The sequence below is a fragment of the Pithys albifrons genome, chromosome 7 (genome assembly GCF_047495875.1).
Source record: "Pithys albifrons albifrons isolate INPA30051 chromosome 7, PitAlb_v1, whole genome shotgun sequence".
NCBI lineage: Eukaryota > Metazoa > Chordata > Aves > Passeriformes > Thamnophilidae > Pithys > Pithys albifrons.
The window spans coordinates 56,267,518-56,293,242 of record NC_092464.1 but is presented as its reverse complement, the minus strand read 5'-3'; the positions used below and the strand labels follow the sequence as shown (position 1 = coordinate 56,293,242).

General features: G+C 51.9%; 4 protein-coding genes across 5 annotated transcripts in view; 2 read left to right on the top strand and 2 right to left on the bottom strand.

Annotated features, from left to right (window-relative positions):
• Positions 1-25,725, bottom strand: part of LOC139673817 (zinc finger protein 850-like) — a 584,874-nt gene that overhangs the window by 140,922 nt on the left and 418,227 nt on the right. The window lies entirely within an intron of this gene.
• Positions 1-25,725, top strand: part of LOC139673815 (zinc finger protein 850-like) — a 262,338-nt gene that overhangs the window by 57,664 nt on the left and 178,949 nt on the right. The window contains exon 3 of one of the 2 annotated variants that reach the window (XM_071559634.1): positions 5,504-6,491. In XM_071559634.1, the coding sequence (XP_071415735.1) occupies positions 5,504-6,491 (988 nt within the window). Of the gene's footprint in view, positions 1-5,480; positions 6,492-25,725 lie in introns of those variants that run through there. The other variant, XM_071559635.1, reaches the window with a different exon arrangement.
• Positions 17,008-18,508, top strand: LOC139673868 (olfactory receptor 6F1-like). The gene has a single exon (XM_071559798.1). It carries the CDS (start codon positions 17,155-17,157, stop codon positions 18,136-18,138), a length of 984 nt encoding a protein of 327 aa, XP_071415899.1. The 5' UTR covers positions 17,008-17,154; the 3' UTR covers positions 18,139-18,508.
• On the bottom strand, positions 22,811-23,788 carry LOC139674136 (olfactory receptor 14C36-like). The gene has a single exon (XM_071560282.1). It carries the CDS (start codon positions 23,786-23,788, stop codon positions 22,811-22,813), a length of 978 nt encoding a protein of 325 aa, XP_071416383.1.

Below are 25,725 nucleotides of genomic sequence, written 5' to 3'. Positions count from 1 at the left end.
ACCTGTTCTCTCTTCCCGTCCAGCGGGTACTCCTCAGCCCAACGGGTAGACCTGTTCTAAGCACGGCTAGTACTGTTCGCTCAGTGGGGCAGGTAGACCTGGTCTCTCTCCTAGTCCGGCGGGTTGACTTGTTCACTTTTCCAGTCCGAAGGGAAGCCTTTTTAGTCTGGCGGGTTGACCTGATCACTACCTCAGTCCAGAGGGTAGACCTGTTTCACTGCGGCGGGCAGATCTGTTCTCTAAGCTCAGCCGGTAGACCTGCTGTCTCCGCCGGACTTTGCGCTTCAGCCGCTGGTTTCCGGAGCCTGGGCGTCCACGGGTAGACCTGGTAGCGGCGGCGGGCGGGTAGACCTGTTCTCTCTCACACCGCCACCCACAGCCGCTCCCAAACTCGCTCCGGCCGCCCCGCCGGGACCGCCTTCCAACGGAGTGGGCGCTGCCAATCCAGGAACACCCCCGGCACAAGGGGAGGGGACACCCACGCTCCTCCTTTTCCTCTTCCTTTCCACCGCTCCGAGTGCGCGCCAGGAACTCTCGGGTGAGCGGGAAAACGGGGGGGGGGGGAAACGGGCAGAGGGGGAAAGAGGGGCTGGGCCCCCCCAAACTGCACAGTGCCCCCCCAAGGGCCGTGCGGGCTGTGCCATGGAACACGAGAGCCGGGATGGGCCCGGCCAAAGCCCCCAAGGGCACCAGGATGTGCCGCTCCTTGGAGCCCACGCTGGGGCTGCCGCGGGGCGGGGCCGGAGCTGCACACAGGGACGGCAAAGGGCCCCGACAAAGTGCTGCGGGACCCCCGAGCCGAGCCCTGAATAGCCTGGGTGGGCTCTGGGTGGTTGGGTTGTCTTCGGGGGGATGGGTGGGGCTTGAGGGACCCCAAAGCTGAGCCGCCAATGCCCCCTGGGGGCTATTTGGGATATTGGGGGTGCCAGTGTCGGTTCCCGGCAGAGCCCCTTGGTGGGCGGGGGGATGCGGGGACCCCCCTTGGGGGATTGTTGTGCCTGCGTCAGGTCCTTCGTTGGCAGCCCAGAGAGGGGGACACCCTAAACCCCAAAGTGGGGCGACCAGTGAGGGGGAACTCCTAGCAGGGTTTTTTGGGAGTCTCAATGTTTGTGGTTTTTGGGTTGAATTTCGGGGGTGCAGGGGGAAGACAGTACTGGAAAAAAATATCCCAGGGCGTCCCAGTGCCAAGGAAAGGGGGGTGTAGGGGCTTGAATAAGTTGGTTGAGGGGTCCAGGCAGACCCTGTGCTTAGAAAAGGGCGGTCCAGGGTTCCCCGATGTTGGGGAAAGGGGATCATGGGTTACAGAGACCCAGAATGGCCAGGAAAGGGTGTTCAAGATGTCACCCATTGTTCAGAAAAGAGGTGCCTGGTGTCTGGGAAATGCAGGAGTGGGGATCCTGGGAGTCCCAGAGACAAGGAAAAGGGGGGTGTGGGGGCGAGAAGTGGTGGGATGGCCAGGAAAGGGTGTGCAGGATAAGAGGGTGCATGAACGTCCCAGTTCAGGAAATTGGGATCAGGAAGGTGCCAAGCTGAAGGACAGGAAGGATTAGGGGTGGGGAGAGGTGGTTTGGGAGTGCAGGGGGTCTCTGTGCCCAGAAAGGGGGAGTCCAGGGGGTGCCAGGGAAAAAGAAAAGGGAGTGTGGAGTCTGGGAGAGGCAGGATGGTGTTACAAACTGCTTAAATATCACTGAAAGAAGTTAGGTTCAAAATATTTTCCCCAACAAAATTAAACTAAGTTCTCTGTTAATTCAAAAGCCTGATTTTTTATTATTAAGGAATTGCTAAGAAATTCAGGAGAGGGAAATAAGAACAGCTAGGAAAACAATAAGAATACTTTTGAGAAGCAAAAAGAAAAAGAGTTTACCACCAAAACAAAGTATTTTTCCGTCATCTTAGTGTGTGTGGGGGATAAGCGATGTTGTGTCTGTTCCTGTAGGCAGAGGTGTGGAATGCAGCTCTTGCAGTGCAGATGTGATGCTCAGTCTGTGCTGCTCTCCCTTGTGCAGCAGGGCTGCTCCTCGCTCTCTGCAGAGCTCTCAGGCTCCGCGGAGCTGTCGCTCACGGGCAGCAGCGGCGCAGCCACCCCAGGCTGAACAGGGCCAGGGCTGGGTCAGCAGGAGCAGAACTGACGCAGGGAGCAAGGCAGAGCTCAGCTTTGTCCTTAGTCTGCAGGGGCAGGCAGGCAAGCAGCTTGGGTGGGGAAGGAGGAGGGTAAGAAGGTGAGATGGGTGAGGCAGGGGGAGGTGGGAGAGGTTCTTGACTGTGGTTCTCTCTCTCCATTCTCCACGCTCCCTATGCACTGAAATTCCAAGGTGTTCTTCTGGTTCTTCTGGAGCTTTTATGGAGTCCAAGACAGTTCAGACATTGATTTTTCCACGTAGCTTGCAAATTTCACAGAAGCAGGATATAGTTTTAGCCCAGTTATTACAACAAGAGGATGCTTGTGTGAGTTCTCAGCAGGCAAGAGGTTTGGCTGAATTTGCTGCCATGACTTGCAGGAAGCTTGGTGAAAGGCTTTGGCAGGTGTTTGTTTGTAAGAGGATTGTGGCTTTCTGTCAAACTGCTGCCAGAAAATTCTTTGATAGGATGTTTATGACAGGGGAACAGTGGGGGAATAATATTTATTCCATTTCTCAGTTATTGGTGTATAACAGATGAGTGGGAAAGCGGGGGCAGGGGGGTCCTGGAGCCAAAGAAGGGGAATGTGGGTGTGAGGTGAGCTGGGATGCCTGGGAATGGCGGCCTGGTGGTCCCTGGAGCCAACGAAAAGGGGGATGCAGGGGCTGGAAGAGGCAAGATGGGCAGGAAAGGGGGTGCAGGAGGATCCTGGAGTCAAAGAAAGGGGGGTGTGGGGGCTGGAAAACAGGGAACGGCCACAGAGGGGTGTCCCAGAGCCCTGGAAAAGGAGGTGCAGGGGGATCATGATAATAATAGGGAAGAGAAGGAGAAAGCAGTGAGATGAGGCCCCAAAGTGCTGATTTCCAGAGGCAGGAAGGTGGGGAGAGGGCAGGGAGGTGTCCCCAGGGAAAGGGATCCCAGAGCAGATCTGGTGTTCAGGGCCAGAGCAGGAACTGGCAACAAGGATTTTGGGAATGCAGAGCAGTGGGAGGGGGGTCGCCCTCACCCTGCTGCCCATCATGTGCTTCTCAAAGCCCAGTCACCTCCAATATGAGCCCAGTGGCTCCTACTGGATGTCGCTTGCCCACAACATTGTCCAAATTGGCCCCAGTATGGTGCCAGTCACTCCCAGTGTGCTCCCAGTATTAACTCAGTTGCCCCCCACATGCTTTCAGTTGCTTCCTTTTACCTCCTCTATGATTCAGGAAGGATATTGAGGGGCTGGAGCGAGTCCAGAGAAGAGCAACAAGGCTGGTGAAGGGACTGGAGCACAAGCCCTATGGGGAGAGGCTGAGGGAGCTGGGGTTGTTTAGCCTGGAGAAGAGGAGGCTCAGAGGTGACCTCATCACTGTCTATAACTACCTGAAGGGAAGTTATAGCCAGGTGGGGGCTGGTCTCTTCTCCCAGGCACTCAGCAATAGGACAAGGGGGCACGGGCTTAAGCTTTGCCAGGTGAAATTTAAGTTGGAGAGCAGAAAAAAATTCTTTCCAAAGAGAGTGCTCAGGCATTAGAATGGGCTGCCCAGAGAGGTGGTGGATTCACCATCCCTAGAGATTTTTAAATGCAGATTGGACGTGGCGCTGAGTGCCATGATCTGGTAAATGGACTGGAGTTGGCCCAAGGGTTGGACTTGATGATCTTGGAGGTCTTTTCCAACCCAATCCATTCTATGATTCCATTCATCCCCAGTGTATCCCAGTTACCACCATCATGCTCCCACTCACTTCTAGCATGATGTCATTTGCTCCCAGATTCTTCTGGTTAACCCCAGGAGGGTCCTAATTGCCTGTGACATGCTCCTATATGACGCCAGGATGATCCCAATTGGCCCCAGTCTGTGCCAGGAGGAGCCCAAAGCTCCTGGAACACATGGAGAACCCACCTGGAGGAGGGTCCCTGCAAGTTCTGTGGCTGCAGGAAGAGCCCCGAGGAGCTGAGGGCCCCCCAGAGCCACCCCAGGTAGTACAAGGTGGTCCCACAAGGCCTCCTGCTGCCCCTCGTGTCCTCCAGCTTGGGCCCAGCTCCTCCTAGTGTTATCCCAGTTGCCTTCAACATGGTTCCACTTCCTTCCAGTATCAGCCCAGTATCATGCCATGAGCTCCAAGTGTACTCCCAGGTTTTTTCCAGTCATTGCCAGTATAATCCGACACTCTCAGATACTCTCAGTATGATCCCAGTATGACTCCAGTGTGCATCCAGTTGCTCCCATTATTAAACCAGTTCCCCCTACATGCTTCCAGTTACTCCCTTTTATCCCCAGTATGGTTCCACTCACTCCCAGTATATTGCAGGTGCCACCATCATGCTCCCAGTCACCTGCAGTATGATCCCAATCGCCTCCAACATGATGCCATTTGCTCCCAGTTTCTCCCAGTTGCACCCAACAGGGTCCCAATATCCTCCAGCATGCTCCTTGTCACTCCCAGTATGAGCCCAGTATGATGCCAGTTGCCCCCGACATGGTTCCACTTGCTCCCTGGTCCTCCCAATTTGATACCCCTCAGTTGCCCTTAGTACATTCCCAGTTTGACCCCAGTCTGTCTCGCATGGTCTCAGTCATGCCCAGTAGCCACTAGTATAGACCCAACCACTCCCACTTGCTCCCAGTTGCCCCCAGTGTGGTCCCAGTTCCCTTCCAGCATAGTCCCACTTGTTCCCAGTCACTGCCAATATGGTTCCAGAGATTGCCCCAGATGATCCCAGTTATGTCCAGTTACTGCCAGTATAATCAAAGGTTGTTTTGGGCTAAATTTTGATGTTTTGGAGGTTTTTAGGATCACAAGATGCCCAGTGACTTCTAGACATGGACTTGGGCAAGAGAATCCCCCAAGCCAAGGCACTCACACCATGTTTTCCCCCCAAAGCAGGATTTCTCATTCCTCAGCCTTGGCCAGATGGAGGAGGAGGCTGCAAGGAAGAGGAAGATGCCCCGGGACCCCCAGTCAGGTGAGGAGGAAGTCAGTGCCCCTTTGCCCCTCTCTTGTGCTGCATCTTCCAGCCCAGCATGGCCCCGGCTGCAGGACAACCCCGCTGCCGACGCCGTCCTGCCGGGGCCGGGTTTGGGGGGATGTCCTCGGCCTTCCCTGTGGGCCGGAGGCAAATGCCCTGCCTGTCCTTGTTCCTTCCTGCCCCAGGCCCCGAGCTGAGCACAGAGAGCACGGATGACAAATCCCCCCAGCAGAACCTGCTGGCAGAGGCCGTTTTGAACGACTCCAGGGCACAGGAAGTCACTGGGGAGGAAAAGCCACGGAGATCTGCCAGGAGGAGACATTCCAAGCCTAGCCCAGGGCTTTCTGAGGATAAACAACCCACCCTGTCCCGGGAAGGCGGCCTGAGCTCCAACCAGAGCTCTGACTTGGTGATGCAGCAGCAGCTTCACAGAAGGGAGAAGCGCTACAAGTGCTTGGAATGTGGGAAGAGCTTCAGCCAGAGCTCCGAGCTGATCTGCCATCAGCGCATCCACACTGGGGAAAAGCCTTACACATGTAGGGAATGTGGGAAGAGCTTCAGGAACAGCTCCAACCTGCTCCGGCACCAGCGCATGCACAGTGGGGAACGGCCCTACCCATGTAAGGAATGTGGAAAGAGCTTTAGGGACAGCTCTGCCCTCCTCAGCCACCTGCGCCTGCACACTGGGGAGAGGCCCTACACATGTAGGGAATGTGGGAAGCGCTTCAAGCACAACTCCAATCTCGTCACTCACCGGCGCACCCACACTGGGGAACGGCCCTACACGTGCAGGGAATGTGGGAAGAGCTTCAGTGACAAGTCCACCCTCATCAACCACAGTCGCATCCACACTGGGGAACGGCCCTACGCATGTGGGGAATGTGGGAAGAGCTTCAGGAATATCTCTGGCCTTATCACTCATGAGCGCATTCACACTGGGGAGAGGCCATACAAGTGTGGGCAATGTGGGAAGAGGTTTCAGACCAGCTCACATCTCCTCGTGCATGAGAGGACCCACACAGAGGAGAGGCCCTTCCGCTGCACCGACTGCGGGAAGGGCTTCAAGCAGAGTTCCGCCCTCGTCACCCACCAGCGCATCCACACTGGGGAGAGGCCCTACAGGTGTTCTGAGTGTGGGAAGAGGTTCCAGACCAGCTCAGAAGCTCTTGTGCATCAGCGGAGGCACACAGAGGAGAGGCCCTTCCTCTGCACCGACTGTGGGAAGAGATTCAACCAAAATTCCAAACTCATCCTTCACCAGCGTATCCACACTGGGGAGAGGCCGTACAAGTGTGGGGAGTGTGGGAAAAGCTTCAAGCAGCGCTCCAGCCTCATCACTCACCGGCGCATCCACACTGGGGAGAGGCCTTACAGGTGTGACGAGTGTGGGAAGAGCTTCACCCAGAGCTCTACCTTGACCCAACACCAACGCACCCACCAGTAAGGGAAGCCCTCCGAGTGCCCTGACTACAGGAAGAGCTTCGTCCACTGCTGCAACTCCATCAGCGGACCCATGTTGGATGATCCACAGTGACCCACGTTGGGCCCAGACCTAATGACCCATGTCGGGTAAAGACTTGATGACCAGCATTCCTGATGAAGCCTGTTTAGCAGAGACCTGGAGACCCACCTTCCAGGTGATCCATGCTGGGCAGTGCATTGGGTTTCTGTGGCCAGATTTTGGTAACAGGGGAGGCTTCAGGAGTGGATTCTGTGAGCAGCTGCCAGAAGCTTCCCCCATGTCTGGCACCTGTCCTGACCCCCCTAAAGCTGAGGGTGACCCAGGTACTTTTTAATCCACCCCTTGAGGCAGATTAGATTTACGTTATCGATATATATGTATATGTAGGGTTTAGAACACTTTGTTTCCATGTAAAGTAGCTTTGGAGCACTTTTAGATCCTGTCTGTAGTGATATAAAAGCATAAAAATAACCCTTCCCTTCTGTGGCTTCAAGCCCAGCCTGTCTCCTCCGGGGTTGGATGTTCCCCCCTGTGCCCCTGGGTGGTTCCTTTGCCCAAGGGCAGCAAAGCACCCACTGCTTTTGCAACTGGAGCATGTTGGAGCCACGAACCATGAACATTCCAGTCTTCAAAGCGAAGGCACATCTCCCTTGGTCAGAAATTTTAAACATCAAGTTTAAGGCAGACAACTGTTTCTGCAGCTGGTTTCCGTACCCCTTTCTTTTGGCAAGGAAACACACTGAGAACAGATCCACAAAGCTGCTGGGGAACACCCAAATATTCAACTGTGGCCACTGAGAAGGAATTCCTGTCCTGGTTAGTGATTTCTCATCTCTCCTCTGGGTGTGCCAATAACTTACTCAATACCAAAAGTCTCCTCCCAGTCTCCATGAGCTCCTGTTTAAGCAGGACCAGGAAGCTGATCCCACTCTCCTGAGCTCCACTGTGAGAGGGAGTTCTTGAAAAGAACTCTGGGCTGGAGAACTCAGGGCTGGTTGAGTCAGCACTGGCTGGAGCGATGCCAGAGCTCGGCCAAGGCTGAGCATCTAGATCATGGTCTTGTCTTTGAGGGGCTGAAATAACCACCTGATTAATTTAATGTGGCACATTGAAGGGAAGGGGGCGATAAACTCCAAAAGTCACAATTTTACAGCTGGTTTTATTGAGGCTTTTGCCACCATGGGGTTGGTTTGGGTGTCTGGATGGGGGCAGGCTTTGGTGGCTTGTAATTTTTGCTGACTTGTAAGCTGTTTTTTGGCAACTGAGGCACAAACTCAGGTTGCTTGTACAAACTGAGAACTTTACTAGTTACGAACTCTGCAATTTGTAGGGTTTGAGAGAGGAGCATGCAAACTAGGGGGAGAGACATGCCAGCTGGTACTTTTCCACTACCCAGGAAAGTTAACAGTCTTTTAAACCATGCCCAGCACCACAAATACAGCAAGCAGGACAAAACTCTGAGACAGAAAGGGTCAGACTTAAGATCTGGAGTGCAAACAGCTCTTCTTTGTTTCTGCTCAAAGCCCATGGCTTCCTGCTGACATCTCCAAGCATCTCTGTGGTTTCATGCCAAACTTGCAGTCCCACCTCTCCCCCTTTTTTATTTTTGGGCTGTAACACAGAGACTTGTGCAAAACTGTGATTAATCATATGCTGCATGCAAGATAACAAAGACAGAACACAAAGCATAATAGCAAAAACCACAAACAAACTCATTGATGTAACAATAAATGCTTTCTTTAACCATGGTCCTGTGTCAAACATATCAGGCCAGTTAAACTGCTCATCCCTCGATCATCACTTTTGTCAAGTTGAACAGTAAACTCTTTCAGCTTTTTAATGCTCTGCTGTATTGACTTGGAGGGGTCACTAAGGTTCTTGCATGTCCTGTGTTTAAGTAGGTGTAGGCCTAAATTTAGGCTTTAGTTTTTAGAGCAGGCCTGGGATTATCAGCTGACTGGAGCTGGGTCAGGCCAGCTGACAGCTGACTTCTTCTGGCCAGTGGTATTCTGTACCATATTCTGCTGTCATCTCAAATATAAATGCAGTGTAGGAGGAGGTGCTTGTCTCTTTGGTCTTGGCCATGGTAGTGGGAGGATGCTGCTGCTGTCATCCGCTGAGTTGGGCCCAGAACCACCTCACCTCTGTGTTATCTACAGGAAAGTGAAATGTTTATTCTTAGTTTTCTCTTTGCTTGGGTCTGTCCCTAGGGGGGTGGAGTTCTCTTGGGTGATTTTGCAACCAGAATAGTGAGATTTGTGTCCTGAGAAGTTCAGTTTTCTGTTGGGTGGGGAGGTGAAAAAGTTGTTCATTATATCTAATTTGTGTGAGCAAGTATTGTAGTTTACTTTTAATTTTCTCTCTTTCTAGAAACAAGTTAAGTGTAAGTTTCGGAGGGGTTCTTTCCATTTTTTTGGCTGGGTGGGGAAGAGGGATCTTTGTCACTTTGGTTCATACTTGGCATCTTGCCAAGCTTTCAAACCAAAACAAAGATTGGTGTGTCTACCCAGTTTTGGCCAGTGGACCTTGGCTGGCCTCCCAGGAGCTTGGAGGCTTCCCGGGAGCTGTGGCTGCTGTACCAGATCTTGTTTATATAAACATACCTAGTTATTGTCATTGTTTTAGTACATGTAGAACACCAAAACATAAACAATGGTTTCTCCCTGCTGGATGCTTGTGTTAACCTCTCTTTTGACTGCCCTTCTAAGTTCAGACACCTTTCCTGTGTCAGCACCCCGAGAATATGAGTACAGATGAAGAGACTGTGCTTTCTGTCCTGCTCCACCCAGACAGAGAGCAAACCCCAAGTGTGGGTCATGTGGTGAACTGTGGTCCTTCCTGTGTGACCAGGGGGAAGACATGAGGTGGTGGGACAGTGGATCTAGTTCTGTATATAAAATGGAAGAAAGGTGGTAAAAAGGCTGTCCACGTAGTTGACGCAGAGACCTCAGGCAAGAGCCAAGAGCAGCAATAAGGCTGCCCTGCCTCCAGCCAGGAGGAGGAGAGGGACAACTGAGACTGTGGGACATTGCTGAACCAGAGCAGTGGCCAAGGCTTTACCTCTACACTGACTTGGTGATGATAGCCCATGCCCTGTGGGGATGGCTAGATTGATGGAAGAAGACCAATTGGAAGTGTTGAGAGCTAATGAACATCACACCTGGACTAGAATAAGGGAGAGTTGTTCCTGGCTTGGTGGGCCCAGATGCCTTGGGCCACCTGTAGGTGGGCAAGGCCGATGGGTGGATTTAACCATGGACACAATTTCTAAGTTTATCCACAGCTGTGAAACATGTGCTTGCTATTGTGAAAACCCCTGAAGAGGATGTAGTGACCCCAGTGAGGGGATGGTGACCCCTGAGAAGGGGATGGAGACCCCTGAGAAGGGGATGGAGACCCAGTGTGTGCCTCAAGGACATTTAACCTTGGGAGAACAAAATAACTTGCATTTTGAGTTGTGTGTTGCAGGACATGAACCATCAGGTGAAGAAGACCTGAGCTGAACCAGTGTTGGTGTCCAATGATGAACTGTTCTTTTATTGCCCCAAATACCCCTCCTAATGGACTAATGCCCACAATATGGAGGGGTGGAAGATGGCTCTGAAAAAACAAAGACTGTTTAAGCACATGAAATAGACAGATGTAGAATATGGGTTTGATGTCCTTTGGTATGATTGTAGTAGTTTTAGTTAGGCCTAGATGTGGGCCTTACCTTTAGCAGGCCCTGATAATGTTATGTAGATTAGGAGGGGCAGGTGTCACCTGACTTGAGCAACCAAAGAAATATTTCATCCCCAATGATGCAAACTGAGATAGAAGTGCAGTAGAGTAGGAGGTGTTCTCTCAGTTCCCATCTTGGCCGAAGTAGAGGCAAGACACGCAGCTGCTGCCTTGGTGGAGTGGGCCTTGGCTGCTGCCCACTGCTACTTCCCATTTTGTTTGAGTTCAGGAAGTAAAACATTTTATTGTCATTCTCTCTCTTTTGCCTTGCTGGGTGTCTTTTGAGGTGCTTTATGGAGTGATGAGGTCTGTTTTGATGGGAGGTAGAAAATTGTTGTTATATCTAACTTGTCTAGATGTGTCTTATATTAATAGTTTTCTCTTTTTTTTTCTGTATAAATACATATAATTAAGTTTAAATCTTTGAGGGTTTTTTTCCTCCCTTTTCTCAGCAAGAAGGGGAGGGAGACTGGATCTGTACTTGGCAGTTGGCATTTTACCATCTCAACCCAAGACACATCTCATGGTCAGATGGTCAGTGTAAACCTCATGGCCAAATGGTCAGTGTCCTCTCATGGGTCTGATCACATCATGCTCACAATCATCTCATGATCATCTCATGGTCATGACCGTCTCGTGTTCAGGACCCTTCAGTGGTCAGGGCTGGAAAAACCCTCTGGGGTCATTAAGTCCAACCATTAACCCACCCCTGCTATGGCCACCAATGAACCATGTCCCAAAGTGCCACCTCCACACGTGTCCTTGGGCAGCTCCAGGGATGGGGACTCCACCACTGCCCTGGGCCAGGGCTGGAAAACCCTTTCCATGGAAACATTTTCCTGATATCCACCTAAACCTGCCCTGGAACCACTTGAGGCCATTTCCACTCAGATATTCCCCTGACACCCCTTGTTTATGTCCCTTGTTTATGTCCCATCAAGGTCACCTGATCTTTTATAGGTCCCCAGGCAATGACCAGTAACAGGTACGATGGTTGTATTGGGTATAATTCTATAGAAACTTATTAATAGATGAACAAAGTAATAATACTATTAATTCTATTAGTTCTAATTAATAACTCTATTAACTATGAACAATTACTACACCACAAACGGAGTCCTCAAAGTTGTCATTTCATGCTATTTTTACCTCCCTCCATCATATTAAGCCTTTGGTTTCCACACAGGAAGAATAAATAGATTAAACAGCAATTTCCTGATTATTCTCCAGTTCATTCCCCTCCCCAGGCCCAGCCCCTGCCCTGCCCCCTCCTCAGGGCAGGTGAGATCCCAGGGAACAGCCCCAAACTCCTCCAAGGCAGGTACCTGAGATGAGTTTGCTTTTTTCTTGGGAATTCCATCTTCCAGGATCCACCTGAGACTCCTCCCAGACATCTCTTGGAGCCTCAATTCCTGACTTTGGACTCTGAAATCCCAGATAACAGCCCCAGATTCATCCAGGGAAGCTTCCAAGTTTGTTTTGCCCTTTTAGAAGTCGCTCTCTATTTTGGGATCCACTGGAGACTCCTTTGGGCATCTCCCAGTCTTTTCCTTTCTGAGGTTGTATTTGATATCCCAGGTGACAGCCCCACACTGCTCCAATCAGACTCCAGAGGATTCTCCTCTTTCCCTGGAACCTGAGTCTTCCAGGATCTACCTGAGACTCCTCTCAGGTGTCTCCTGGTGTCTTTGCAGGTCTCCTCCAAGGAGCTGAGATCCCAAGGGAGCAGCCCCAGACTCCTCCAAGGAGGCTGCCTGAAAGGACTTTTTCCCTTTTGCAGGAAACTCTGTTCTTCTGGATTCACCCCAGACTCCTCCTAGGATTCTCCTGGAGCCTTTTGAGCTCTGGTTTTGAGACCTGAGTTGCTCTCCACAGGCCCAGAATCTTCCAAGGAAAGTTTGCAGTGTGTTTTTGATCCTTTGGAGGTAAATTTTTGCTGTGGATTCCACCCAAGAGTCACGCCAGGTGTGTCCCAGGGCATCTCCTCAAGGAAGCTGAGTTCCCAGGAAGCAGCCCCAGATTCCTCCAGGGAAGCCTCCTGAGATATTTGGCTTGTTTGGAAGTAGCTTTTTATTCTGGGATTGACTGGAGACCCCTGGCATCTCCCACAGTGTTTCCATCTCTAATTGAGGCACTTGAAATCCTTGGTAGAAGCTCCAAGACAGTTACTCAAGATGATTTTTCTCTTCAGAATGAAAATGCATCCTCAGGGATCCAGCTGGTGCCTTCTCCAACATTTCCTGAAGTTTTCATTTCTCTTCTGGGGACCTGAAATCCCAGGTACCTGCTCCAAACTGCTCCAGGAATTATTCCAGAGATGATTGTCTCATTTTTATGGCTCCGGGATCATCCAGGATCTGCCTCAGACTCCTCCAAAGCTTGTCCTGGAATCTTGAGCTCTGATTTCAGAATCTGAAATCCTGTGTATCAGCCCCAGAATCCTCCAAGGCAGGTACCCAGGATGATTTTTCTTCTTTTTGTAGATTCTACATCTTCCAGGATCTACCTAAGACTCCTCTCAGGCCTCTTCTGGAGTCTTTTCCACCATCCCCAAGAGAGCTGAGATGCCAGGGAGCAGCCCCAGAGGTGCAGGGCAGCTGCCCGAGGTGATGGTGGGACAGAGGGAGCTGTGCAGGCCTGGAGGGGCACAAGGGCTGTGCCTGTGCTGGCTCAGGAGCAGCTGGATGTGCCTCCTGCTGTGCCGGGGGGTGCGTGTGTGTGCCCTGCTGGGCACAGGGAGGAGCAGCTGCAGCTGCCCCTTGTGCCAGGGATGTGTCTGCCTTTGCTGCTGGACACAGAGAGGCCATTTGGGCTCCTGCTCCTCTTCTGGCACCAGGGGTGGGCAGTGTCCTCTGTGCTGCTGCCGAGCGCCGGGCAGGGCTGGCTGGTTCTGTGTGTGTGACAGTGTGCCCTGTGCCCTGCAGTGTCACAGTGTGCCCTGAGCCTGCAGTGTCACAGTGTCCCCTGCAGTGTCACGGTGTGCCCTGAGCCTGCAGTGTCACAGTGTGCCCTGCAGTGTCACAGTGTCCCCTGCAGTGTCACAGTGTGCCCTGTGCCTGCAGTGTCACAGTGTCCCCTGCAGTGTCACAGTGTGCCCTGTGCCTGCAGTGTCACAGTGTCCCCTGAGTCCTGCAGTGTCACAGTGTGCCCTGTGCCTGCAGTGTCACAGTGTCCCCTGCAGTGTCACAGTGTGCCCTGCAGTGTCACAGTGTCCCCTGAGCCTGCAGTGTCACAGTGTCTCCTGTGCCCTGCAGTGTCACAGTGTGCCCTGAGCCTGCAGTGTCACAGTGTGCCCTGTGCCCTGCAGTGTCACAGTGTGCCCTGAGCCTGCAGTGTCACAGTGTGCCCTGTGCCCTGCAGTGTCACAGTGTGCCCTGAGCCTGCAGTGTCACAGTGTCCCTTGTGCCCTGCAGTGTCACAGTGTCCTGGGCCTGCAGTGTCACAGTGTCCCCTGGGCCCTGCAGTGTCACAGTGTGCCCTGTGCCTGCAGTGTCACAGTGTCCCCTGGGCCCTGCAGTGTCACAGTGTCCCCTGGGCCCTGCAGTGTCACAGTGTGCCCTGCAGTGTCACAGTGTCCCCTGTGCCCTGCAGTGTCACAGTGTCCCCTGGGCCCTGCAGTGTCACAGTGTGCCCTGCAGTGTCACAGTGTCCCCTGAGCCTGCAGTGTCACAGTGTCCCCTGTGCCCTGCAGTGTCACAGTGTCCCCTGAGCCTGCAGTGTCACAGTGTGTCCTGTGCCTGCAGTGTCACAGTGTGCCCTTAGCCCTGCAGTGTCACAGTGTCTCCTGAGCCTGCAGTGTCACAGTGTCCCCTGCAGTGTCACAGTGTGCCCTTAGCCCTGCAGTGTCACGGTGTCCCCTGAACCTGCAGTGTCACAGTGTCCCCTGCAGTGTCACAGTGTGCCCTGTGCCTGCAGTGTCACAGTGTGCCCTTAGCCCTGCAGTGTCACAGTGTCCCCTGAGCCTGCAGTGTCACAGTGTCCCCTGCAGTGTCACAGTGTGCCCTGTGCCCTGCAGTGTCACAGTGTGCCCTTAGCCCTGCAGTGTCACAGTGTCCCCTGTGCCTGCAGTGTCACAGTGTGCCCTGCAGTGTCACAGTGTCTCCTGGGCCCTGCAGTGTCACAGTGTGCCCTGTGCCCTGCAGTGTCACAGTGTGCCCTGCAGTGTCACAGTGTGCCCTGGGCCTGCAATGTCACAGTGTGCCCTGTTCCCTGCAGTGTCACAGTGTGCCCTGTGCCCTGCAGTGTCACAGTGTCCCCTGAGCCCTGCAGTGTCACAGTGTGCCCTGTGGCTGCAGTGTCACAGTGTCCCCTGGGCCCTGCAGTGTCACAGTTTGCCCTGCAATGTCACAGTGTCCCCTGGGCCCTGCAGTGTCACACTGTGCCCTGGGCACCCTCAGGCCCCACATCACACAGCCCTGGCAGTTCCCTCACCTGAAATATTGGGGCACTTTGGGGCACCACAATAGAAGGAAAAGATTGAGCCATTTGAGAATGTCCAAAGGAGGCAACCAAGATGGGGAAGGGCCTGCAGGGGCAGCGTGTGAGGACACTGAGGGCACTTGGTGTGTTCAGCTGCACAAGAGGAGACTGAGGGGAGACCTCAGTGCAGGTACAACTTCCTGGGCAGGGGCAGAGGAGGGGCAGGCATTGATCTCTGCTCTGTGGGTACCAGGGACAGCACCCAGGGAATGGCCTGGGGTTGTGTCAGGGCAGGGTTAGGTTGGATCTTACAAAGGGGTTCTCCCCCCAGAGGGTGGTGGGCACTGGACAGGGTTCCCAGGGCAGTGGGCACAGCCCCAAGGCTGACAGAGCCCCAGGGGTGTTTGGATGATGCTCTGGGACACAGGGTGTGACTCTTGGGGATTGTCCTGTGCAGGGCTGAGGGTTGGGCTCTATGATCCGTGTGGGTCCCTTCCCACTCAGCACATTCTGGCATTCTGTGATCCATCCTGAGTGCCGCTGCCAAAGCCCCCCCAGCCTCCACCCTCCCCTGCCCGAGCCCCCCCCCTGCCCCAACCTGCTGCTGGCCCCACTCCTGGCTGCTTTGGGCAGGGGCTGCCTGGGATGTGCCAGTGCCTGGCACGGGGATGCTCAGGGAACGGGGGGATTTGGGGGACACCTCCCTGGGAAGGGGCTGAGCTCTCTGAAAACAACTGACTCTAGCCCTGAATGTAAATTTTAGGAAACAGTGGAACCCTCTGACAAGGAGACTTTTATGTACTCTTTGGACAAGTCTCCCTTTCCAGGTACTTCTCTGTTCTTTATGCAGTGCTTTCCCAAATACTGTTCCTGTAACAGTTTGAGTGGTGAAACAATGCTCAGAGGATCTTCTCAATTAGTATTAGCACATTTTGTATCTCTACTTCTTCCTCACTTTTTCTCTCTGACAGGTGTCAGCACCTTCCACATTATTCAGCTTCACTCAGTTGTGCAGCAGAAGCTGTTACAGGGATCTCTGAAACATCTCAGTCTCTCAGATTCTCCACCCAGGATGGAATCACTACATTTATGTACAAGAACAGGCCTGGACACAGCAGGATCTGCTCATCCCTGGGACTGCCTGGAGTTCCCATCTGGAGAGGTCCCCCACAATTCAGTCCAACAGTTACTTTGGAAGGTGACTCATTTATGCTCATTTTGGAGTTGGTTAATTTCGAAGGATCTTGACTGAACTCCATCACTTGGTTTCCAGTTGACAGACAGTCCCAGATCAGTCTCTCCTCTCGTCTGTGTGCACAATGAGCTGGGAGAGTCCTTGCACCACCCAGAGGACAAATGGCTTCAGTGCTCTGCTGGCACATCAACACAGCTTTGTTTCACTGCTTCAAACCCACCATCTCCTCTCCTCCCCCTGGCATTTTGAATCACCCTGTTTTTGGAGTCATCTGCTCTGCTCCTCTCTGTGTAAAGGCAAAATCAAAAGATGAAAGGAAAAACACCAGACTTTACTGCATATATTTTTCTCATGCTTCCTTCTGTGAACTGTGCATTTTGATTTAAAAGCATAACAACTTAATTAATCAGAGATCTGGGGCTTGAATAGTGAGTTTACTCCACTGCAGGCACTCATGGGAACTTGTTTTCTCCAGGCTCCCTCCATAGTCAGTGGAGACAAGAGAAGACTCTGAAGGCTGAGTTCTCTGAATCTAAAACTGGCATGCAAGGGGAAGGTTACAAATCTCTTCCTGGCACACTTCTCTTGCCCTGCATTTAGGTTAGAACATCTGACAGCAATAGCAACGAGCAGCTGAATGGAAACAAGAGCATTCTGGTGCAGACAGGTGTGAGGTGGGACTGTGTGGAACACTCTGTCATCCATAATGAATTCCAGTGATTATGAAGAGTACTAAAAAGACAAGATATACCTGGTTCCTATTCTGCCCTCCACTCTCCTTTCTTGAAGAACCAGCCAGCAAGAAGCTGTGGAAGAAAGCAGGGGATTGCAAAATACTTGATATGGCTTATTTTGAAATGAATGGATTCTCAGAGATTCCCAATGCAAAAGGCAAGTACTGAAAAGCAGAAACATACAGAGTGGATGTGATTTCATGGTTTAGCATCTGTGCAGTAGAAGAGAGGCTTTTGGCAGGCAGGTGTGACAGATGTTTGCAACAGGTCTGAGTGAGCTTGGAATTTCCCGGGAATGGGGTGAAATAGCCAACAGTCCCCTTAAAATCCTCTCTTTTGGTGGAACAATTCTTTGTGAGTGTTTGGAAGAGGTAGAAAGAAGACAACAAAATCTCTGAGGACTCTTAAGTGAAATGTGAAACAGAAAACTCAGGGTGTGAGAATTGCTTGAAGGACAATCTCTGTGCTATGTCAGAAGACTGCAGGACAGAAAGGAGCAGAGAGGCAAGGACAGAACTTTTGTCCAGACTGTGAAATTATCACCCTTAGTTTTGCCATGTTCCTGTCTCAGCAGGATGGATTGAAATTCAGCCTGGGCCCAGAAAATGAAACAGCAGTTACTGAGTTCATCCTAGAGGGTTTCCCAGGGCTTGATCAAAGACTGCAGCTGTTTCTCTCTCTGGTCCTTCTGCTCATGTACCTGACAACGGTGCTGGGGAATGCAACCATCATTTTCCTTGTGTGTGTGGATCATCACCTGCAAACCCCCATGTACTTTTTCATCAGCAACTTGGCCTTCCTGGAAATCTGGTTTACATCCTCCACAAGCATCAAATTGTTTGCAATCCTGAGTTCTGATCAGAAAACCATCTCACCGAGCAGCTGCTTTGCCCAATCCTATTTCTATTTTGCCCTGGGCTGCACAGAGTTCATCCTGCTTGTGGTCTTGTCCTGTGACCGCTGTGTTGCCATCTGCCAACCCCTGCACTACGCTGCCCTCATGGAGCCTCAGCTCTGCCTCTGCCTGGTCGTTGCTGCCTGGGCCATCGGCTTCAGCCTCCAGAGCTACCGCCTGCTCTTCCTCCCTGAGCTGTCTTTCTGTGGCTCCAACAGGATCCCCCACTTTCTTTGTGACAACACCCCCTGGTTCAAACTGTCCTGCTCTGACACCAGCCTGCTTTGGAAAATAGACTCTGTTTTCTCATCGTGTGTCCTGATGGGTTCCTTGTGCTTCACTCTGGCATTTTACATGTGCATCCTTTTCTGTATTCTGCATCTTCCAGCAGCCTCTGAGAGGAAGAAAGCTTTTGCTACCTGTTCTTCCCATCTCATCACCTTATCCATTGCCTATGGGAGCTGTATTGCTCTCTACATGTGTCCTTCAGAAGATGCTTCCTTGAAGACCAACAAAATTGTGACTTTGCTGAACACAGTCCTGTACCCATTCTTAAATCCATTCATATACAGCCTGAGGAACAGGGCTGTGACACTGGCACTGAACAAACTCCTTGCCAGGACAGTAATAAAGCTTTTCCCCTAATCAGGATGCATTTCTGGACAGAAATGCCAAGGACATGCTATCCTATGTTTAACAATGCCATGTATGTAACCACCACGCATGGATGCCTTGGGAGATTTAATCTCTTGTCAGACTGTGTCAGGCTCAGTGATAAGGAGCTCCTCTCCACACACAGACAGGGCACTAACAGTGGTAGGAGGAGTAACTCACTTAATCCTCTGCCCTGGCTGCTCCCAGACCCATCAATGGAGAGCCATAAGGTCTCTAAGAATCCATCTCCCTAATAGAGAAGAGCACAGAGGAACTGTGCCGAGTGACAGTCCAAATTACAGGCTCCTGAGAAATGGACACCTTGTCCCAGCTCCTTCCAAGGCTGCCCTGGGAGAGTCGTCAGCCCTGTTGTCTCAGTTTGAAAGCTCTAAGTCAGTGAGAGCAGATCACCACTTGGATTAAGGGGATTGTTGCCTAGGAGTGTAGGACACATTCTGGAACGCAGGGGAAGAGCATTTTTGGATAGCCCAGGACTTGTGGGAAGTTGAGGGAAGGATCCCAATCCATGCAGCCTGTCCTGTCTTCTCATTAAACTTAATTTTTAACTTCTTTGTGTAGGAGTTAAACTATTCTGCAACTCCTGTGTGAGCAAATCTCTAATCTGCATGAGTGTGTGAGCCTGGGGGTGTGAGTGCAGCAGCTGGAGGAGGGCCAGGACATCAAACAGCCCGTATTTCAATATGTGAAACCGAGCAACCAGAGGGACCGGAATTGAGGGTTTGTGTGTGTGTGTGTGTGAGTTTGTGTGAGTTTGTCTGTGTGTCTGTGTGTGTGTCTGTGTTTGTGTGTGTGTGTGAGTCTGTGTGTGTGTGTGTGTGTCTGTACGTGTGTCGTCTGTCTGTGTGTGTCTGTCTGTGTCTGTGTGTCTCTGTGTGTGTGTGTGTGTCTGTGTGTGTCTGTGTGTCTGTCTGTGTGTCTGTGTGTGTCTCTGTGTGTCTGTGTGTCACTGGCAGGGTCTGTACCGGCATCTGGAATAGGACTGTGGCCCCGGGGGCTCATGTGTCCAAATGTCTGCCACTGGTGAGACTGGTATAAGCTGCTGAGCAGGTGGGTGACTGAGCACAGCTGCTGGAGGGATCCACCATGCACAGGTACACCTGTGCAATAGAGGAGTTCAGACTACATGAGAATAATTCTGTTAAAAGGGATCGACAATGATTGAACTGCCTGACCCCTTCAGTGTGGACCAAAATTACAGCATGTGATTAAGGGCACTCTCCAAATGTCTCTTAAATACTGACAGCTTTGGGGTATCCCCCACTTCTCTGGGTAGCCTGTTCCAGAGTTTCACTACACTCTCAGCAAAGAAATACTTCCTGTTGTTCAAACTAAACTTTCCCTGGTGCAGCTTTGAATCATTCCCACATGTTCTATCACTGGATACTGGGCAGAAGAGATCAGCACCTCTCTCTCCATGCTCCCTCCTCAGGAAGCTGTAGAGAGTCTCAGCCTCCTTTACTCAAAACTAGAGCAGCCCAGAGTCCTAAGATGCTTCTCACAGAACATGCCTTCCAGCCCTTTCAGCAGCTTTGTTGCCCTTCTCTGGCAGCATTCCAGGACCTTAACATCCTTCTTAAGTTGTGGGGCCCAGGACTACACACAGTACTCAAGGTGAGGCCACCCCAGCACTGAACACAGCAGGACAATCACCTCAGTGACCAGCTGGTTTTACTGTTTGATGCTCCCCAGGGTGCTGTTTGCCCTCCTGGCTGCCAGGGCACACTGCTAACTCACACTGACCCTGCTGCCCACCAGCACCCCCAGGTCCCTCCCTGTGGGGCTGTTTCCAGCCACACCTCCCCAGCTTACACGTGTGCCCAGCTTTACTCTTTCCTAAATACACAGTGCAGAGAGAGCAGAGTGTGTGCAGCTGCAGGGGTGCTAAAGGTGGGGACAGCTGAACTGGCAGGGAAAGGTGGGCTCATGCTGAACTGAAACAGGTTGATGTTTTTGTAATTTGAAGCAGCAGAAGGATATTTGTGTGGAGATATGGAGTGGCAAGGGCACTGTGGATGCTTAGGGAGCATTAGCAAAGCTCAGGAAGAAGCTGAGTGAGTTGTGGGAAACACAGGAACGGACGGATACTCAGAAAATATGTTGGAAGACAGACACAGCAAGAACAGAGAGGTGCCAGTAAAGCTGAGGAGTTCCTGGGTCTGAGTGAGGCCAAGAAGCAGAGGGGATAGTTAATATCTGCCAGGGAACAGGTACGGCCCAGGCCTGACCAGAGCTTGCTGACATCCTCAGGAACCTGCAGGTTTGCTGATGAATTTTCCTTTTCTAAAGGCTGGTTCAGTCAAGACAAACCTCTGGGAATAATTTATTATTAAATCTTCAATTCTTCTGTGGTTAATTAGACAGATTTCAGAAGTGTATTCAAAGTGAGTGTATTACATTAACAAAATGCATGAAGAAAGATTTCTTTTTGTCCTGTTTACCTTTTTTCCTGTTTATACACTGATAGCAACAATTGCTAATTGATATTGTTCCCAAGCACCAGGGATGGTCTCCTTGTCTGCTTGTTCCCTCCATGGTCTCTTCTCAGTGATGGCAACTTCAACAAGACAAGCCTCTGGGAATAATTTACTTCTACATTTTCAAATCCTCTGTGGTCAATTACAGGGATCTCAGAAATGCATTCAAAGTGAATATCTTATACTTAAAAAAAAAACCACAAGCAAAAATATGTTGTTTTGTGGCCTGTTTATTTTTGCCTGTCTATACATTATTATCAGCAATTCCCTATTGATATTGACCCAGAGCATCTCCTAATTCCGTGTGCATAGATATGAAAATCAAGACCCTTTTTGTCTGACAATCCATCAGACTTTATCCCTAATCCCCACCCCACCATTTCCCTCATCACACCCCTGGCACTCAAAGCACCCTTGTGGAAACTGAGCTTCCTCCACCAAAGGCTGGACCTGCAGGTTTCAGCTCCTTGGCACCAACTCCCACCTGCTGTACTTGGAGAAAGAGCTGCAGGAGACACACTGGGATGTTCATGTATTGTCAGCAAACAAAACCAAAGGAAGGCACAGCTCAAAAATAGAAGAAATTCCTCTGCTGTATTTTAAGTTCACATTACTGATGTCCACTTTCCACAACAGGCAATTTTAGACCAATGGAAAACATATTATGTGTCAAGCACAGATCTAAAGGTCCCTCCAAGCGCTCCCTACCCCAATTCTGTCCATTTTGCTCTTTGCACAAAGTGAGTCACACACTGATGTCAGAAGTTCCCATGATCCAGAGCAGGAGGAAAAGAGAGAAAGTGAATGAATTACTTTGTTGTACAGAGCTAAATCTCCACTAATCCAAATATTTTCGGGTTTCAGGAACTTTACGGGACATATTCTGCAGCATTTGTTCAGATGACAACAGGTTATGTGGGATTGCTGATCTGCTGGAGGGTGGGAAGGCTCTGCAGAGGGGTCTGGACAGGCTGGATCGATGGGCCCAGGCCAACTGGATGAGATTCAACAAGGCCAAGTGCTGGGTCCTGCCCTGAGGTCACAACCACCCCAAATCCCTGGCCATGTCCTGCAACTGATCCACACAGCCTGTCCTGTGTCCTTCATCCCTCCATTTTCAAGAACTTTGAGGGACAAGGGAGCTTCATGCTCTGGGTGTGGAGCAAGATCTAAGTGCCACTGGAGTGGGAACCACAACTCATCAGGTTTGAGCTCTTTGGGAGGACCAGAAAGTGCTGAGATTTAGACCCACAGAAAGTTCCTTTTCATGGCCAAAACACAAAAATTAAACAGGATACAATTTCTAAACTCCACAGCTCGTTGTGCAGCTTTCCTCAGCCACAGCAACCAGGATAAGCCCCGTCCTTGCTGTGCTGGTCCCACAGCCCAGGGTGCTCCTGGCCTCCCTTGCTGCCAGGGCACACGGCTGCCTCCTGCCCAGCTCCTGCCCACCCACAACTGCCTTACAGGGCTGCTCCCAGCCAGGCAGCTCCCAGCCTGTGCCATGGCCAGGGCAGTGCCCTGCAGGGGCACACACTGCCATGTGTCCCTCTGCCATTGCAGGAGGTTCCTGCCAAGATGGGCTCTCCTCCTCCCTGAAGCTTTCCCTGAGCACAGAGGCCTGAGAGACCTTTCCAGTGAAAACTCAGGCAGAGAAGCCATGGAGTCCCTCAGCCCCACAGCAGTGTCTGCTGGAATTAAATCCCCCTCCCCATCCCACAGCAGCCCTGCATTTCCCTCCTTCAGCCTTGGTCTCCAGCAGAGCCACTGAGGCTCTTTTGGCTCTTGACTTTTCCTGCAGCCACCAACTCCGGGGGAGCTTTGCCCTTCCCAGAGTCTCACGTGCACAGCAGAGGCCATGTCCAGGAATTCCTTGTCTGTGCCTGGCCTTGCTGTCAACCTTGGCAGAGATTCCATGGCCCCTTTTGTGTCCCACTGCCCCACAGCTGGTCCCACAGCCCCCTGTGCAGCCCAAACCCAGGGCAGGAGCATCCATGGTGGAGAATGGTCCCTCTGATGCGATGCCCAGGGTAGTCCTTGCCCTTGGTGACAGAAGACTGGGTGGCTAATTAACTGGGATAAAATGAATAGTTACTTTTTTTTTTTGATAACAGTAAAGTTAGAAGGGGAAAAAAAGGAAAATTATGTAAGAGGAGAGACTTGGTCTCTCATGAAATGCTCTGGGTGTCACTGACAGAGCAAAGCAGGCAGTCTCTCCCTGCTGAAAAGCATCCAGTCATCATTTTCCTCACAGCATCCTTCAGCTCCTGGTTCCTCAGACTGTAGATGAGGGGGTTTAGTACTGGAGGCAGCACCGAGTACAGAACTGCCACCACCAGATCCAGGGATGGGGAGGACATGGAGGGAGGCTTCAGGTAGGAAAATGTGCCAGTGCTGAGAAACAGGGAGACCATGACCAGGTGAGGGAGGCACGTGGAAAAGGCTTTGTGCCGTCCCTGCTCAGAGGGGATCCTCAGCACAGCCCTGAAGATCTGCACATAGAAGAAAACTATGAAAATGAAGCAACCAAAAACTAAACAGGCACTAACCACAATGAGCCCAATTTTCCTGTGGTAGGATTGTGAGCAGGAGAGCTTGAGGATCTTTGGGATTTCACAGAAGAACTGGCCCAGGGCATTGCCCTGGCACAGGGGCAGGGAAAATGTATTGGCTGTGTGCAGCAGAGAGTAGAGAAAGCCACTGGCCCAGGCAGCTGCTCCCATGTGGGCACAAGCTCTGCTGCCCAGGAGGGTCCCGTAGTGCAGGGGTTTGCAGATGGCAACGTAGCGGTCGTAGCACATGATCGTGAGGAGGGAAAACTCTGCTGACATGAAAAAAGAAAAGGAAAAGAGCTGTGCAGCACATCCTGCGTAGGAGATGGTTGTGGTGTGCCAGAGGGAGTTGTGAATGGCTTTGGGGACAGTGGTGCAGATGCAGCCCAGGTCTGTGAGGGACAGGTTGAGCAGGAAGAAGTGCATGGGGGTGTGCAGGTGGTGGTCGCAGGCTACGGCGCTGATGATGAGGCCATTGCCCAGGAGGGCAGCCAGGGAGATGCCCAGGAAGAGCCACAAGTGCAGGAGCTGCAGCTGCCGCGTGTCTGCCAATGGCAGGAGGAGGAACTTGCTGATGGAGCTGCTGTTGGGCATTTGCTGCCTCTGGAAGCGGAGGCACTGTCAAAGGAGGAAATAAGAGTGACAAGTCAGGGGAGAGGGTTCTGAATGTGCCAGACACTGTTAAAAGCAGACAAAGCCATCACAGGCCACTAAATATCTCAGCCTGTCTCAACGTCTCAAGGTCCCAGGGACACACGTGACTCATCTCACCACCTCAACAGCATTTCCTGGGTTGGGCACAGCATCTCTGTCCCTCCCCACTGGGGCTTTCAGATAACACAATTGTGCCATGAGGATTATTTGCATTCTTGAGGGCTGCTCCCATCTTGGAAGGACACCTCAGAAGAGAAAAAAGGGTCCTAAAGAAGGAGATTAATTCTGGGAAAAACAGCTCGTTCTCCAGGCCCACAGACTTCCCTGCCTATAGCCCCACAGGTCACAGGAAAATTGGAATGTCTTATTCCCATGGAGAAAATTTTGAGGGGGATTACAGGGTCAGTGATTGACTCTGTAGTTCGAACTCTCCTTCCCTGTAAGCCTGACTGAGAGAACAAGGAAACAACCTCAGTAACAAGGGCAAGTTAAGAAAGAAGGAAATACACAGGGAGGGTCCAGTGGGGAGAGACCAGGGCAGAGCTCACTGGAAACTCAAGGCAGCATCACCCTGAGCCAGCTGTGCCACCGCCCAGACACCAGCAGTGCCACCTTCCAGACACCAGCAGTGCCAGGTAGTTGTTCTCAGCCGCTCTTCAGCTCCTCAGTGTTCAGTCTGCAACTCAAACCAGATGTGTTGCTTGAGAGCCTGATAGAAATCCCTCCTTTCACCTTCTCCTTGAAATATCCCCTGGAAAATATCCTGCAGGGCTCTGTTTCTGTAAGCAGTCCTCACCTATGAAACTCTCACTTTATAGCTGAACAAACATGCCCTTCCCTGCCCTGCCCTGCCCTGCCCTGCCCTGCCCTGCCCTGCCCTGCCAGGGTTTGCTCTTTCCACCCACAGCCTCTTCCCCAGCACTGAGGGAGATCCCCAGACCAGCTGAGAGCTACCCCTGGCAGGTGGCAGAGCTCCTGCCCTGGCACAGCACCCTGGGGTGCAGGACCCTGCTCTGCAGGACAGTTTGGGGCAGCCTGGGTGGCACAGCCTGGATTCAAACCCTACAGCCATCCCTGGGAGAAGGGAACCCTGCTGGGATGTCCGTGGGATGGTGCAGCAGAGAGTCCCTGCTTTGCAGCACGTCCTCCTCTTCAGCACCAGAGACACTGTGATATCCCACATTAGAGACCCCCCAGGCTGTGGGATGTGCCAGCGTTGGGAGATCTTCCCACAGACTGCACATACATTGCCCTTCATGCAGACTTACCGTGTGAGAGCCTGGAAAGACTCCTCTTCTGTGGATCTTCCTCCCAACTTTCCTCACACCCCAGACTGTGTGTAACCTCTCTCTGCCCTGCTTTTCTGCCCTCGGTGTGTGCAGGCAGTGCCCTGAGCCCTGCTGGGCTGTGCACAGGAGCTGCTCCTGGGCAGAGCTGTCTCTCTGCAGTGCTGCCCGCTTGCCAGGAGCTCCCTGTGTGCCAGGAGCCCGGCCCAGCTCAGCAGCACAGCAACAGCCCAGGGCATTTAATGGCCCTCTGGGGGGTTTGGTGCTGAGTCCCTGAACATCAGATCATGACGAAAGTTGCAGCATCCTCTTGAGAAACAAAAGTCAGAATCAAACTTTAAAGTTTCTTGTGTTTTAATGGGCCGCTCTCAGGGACATAACTGAAAAGGTTTCCCCAGATTCCAGTTAGAAGAGAACATTATAGACAATGATGACAAATATGAAGAAGCAAAGAAAGGTCACTCTGATGCTGAGGAAAGTAAAAAGCATTTCATTAACCCAAAGGTCACAGCCATGCCACCCAGCCTCTGGGAAGAGAGATCCTCTCCCTCCCTCATTGCTCTGAGCTCTTCCTGGGGCACTGGCATGTGG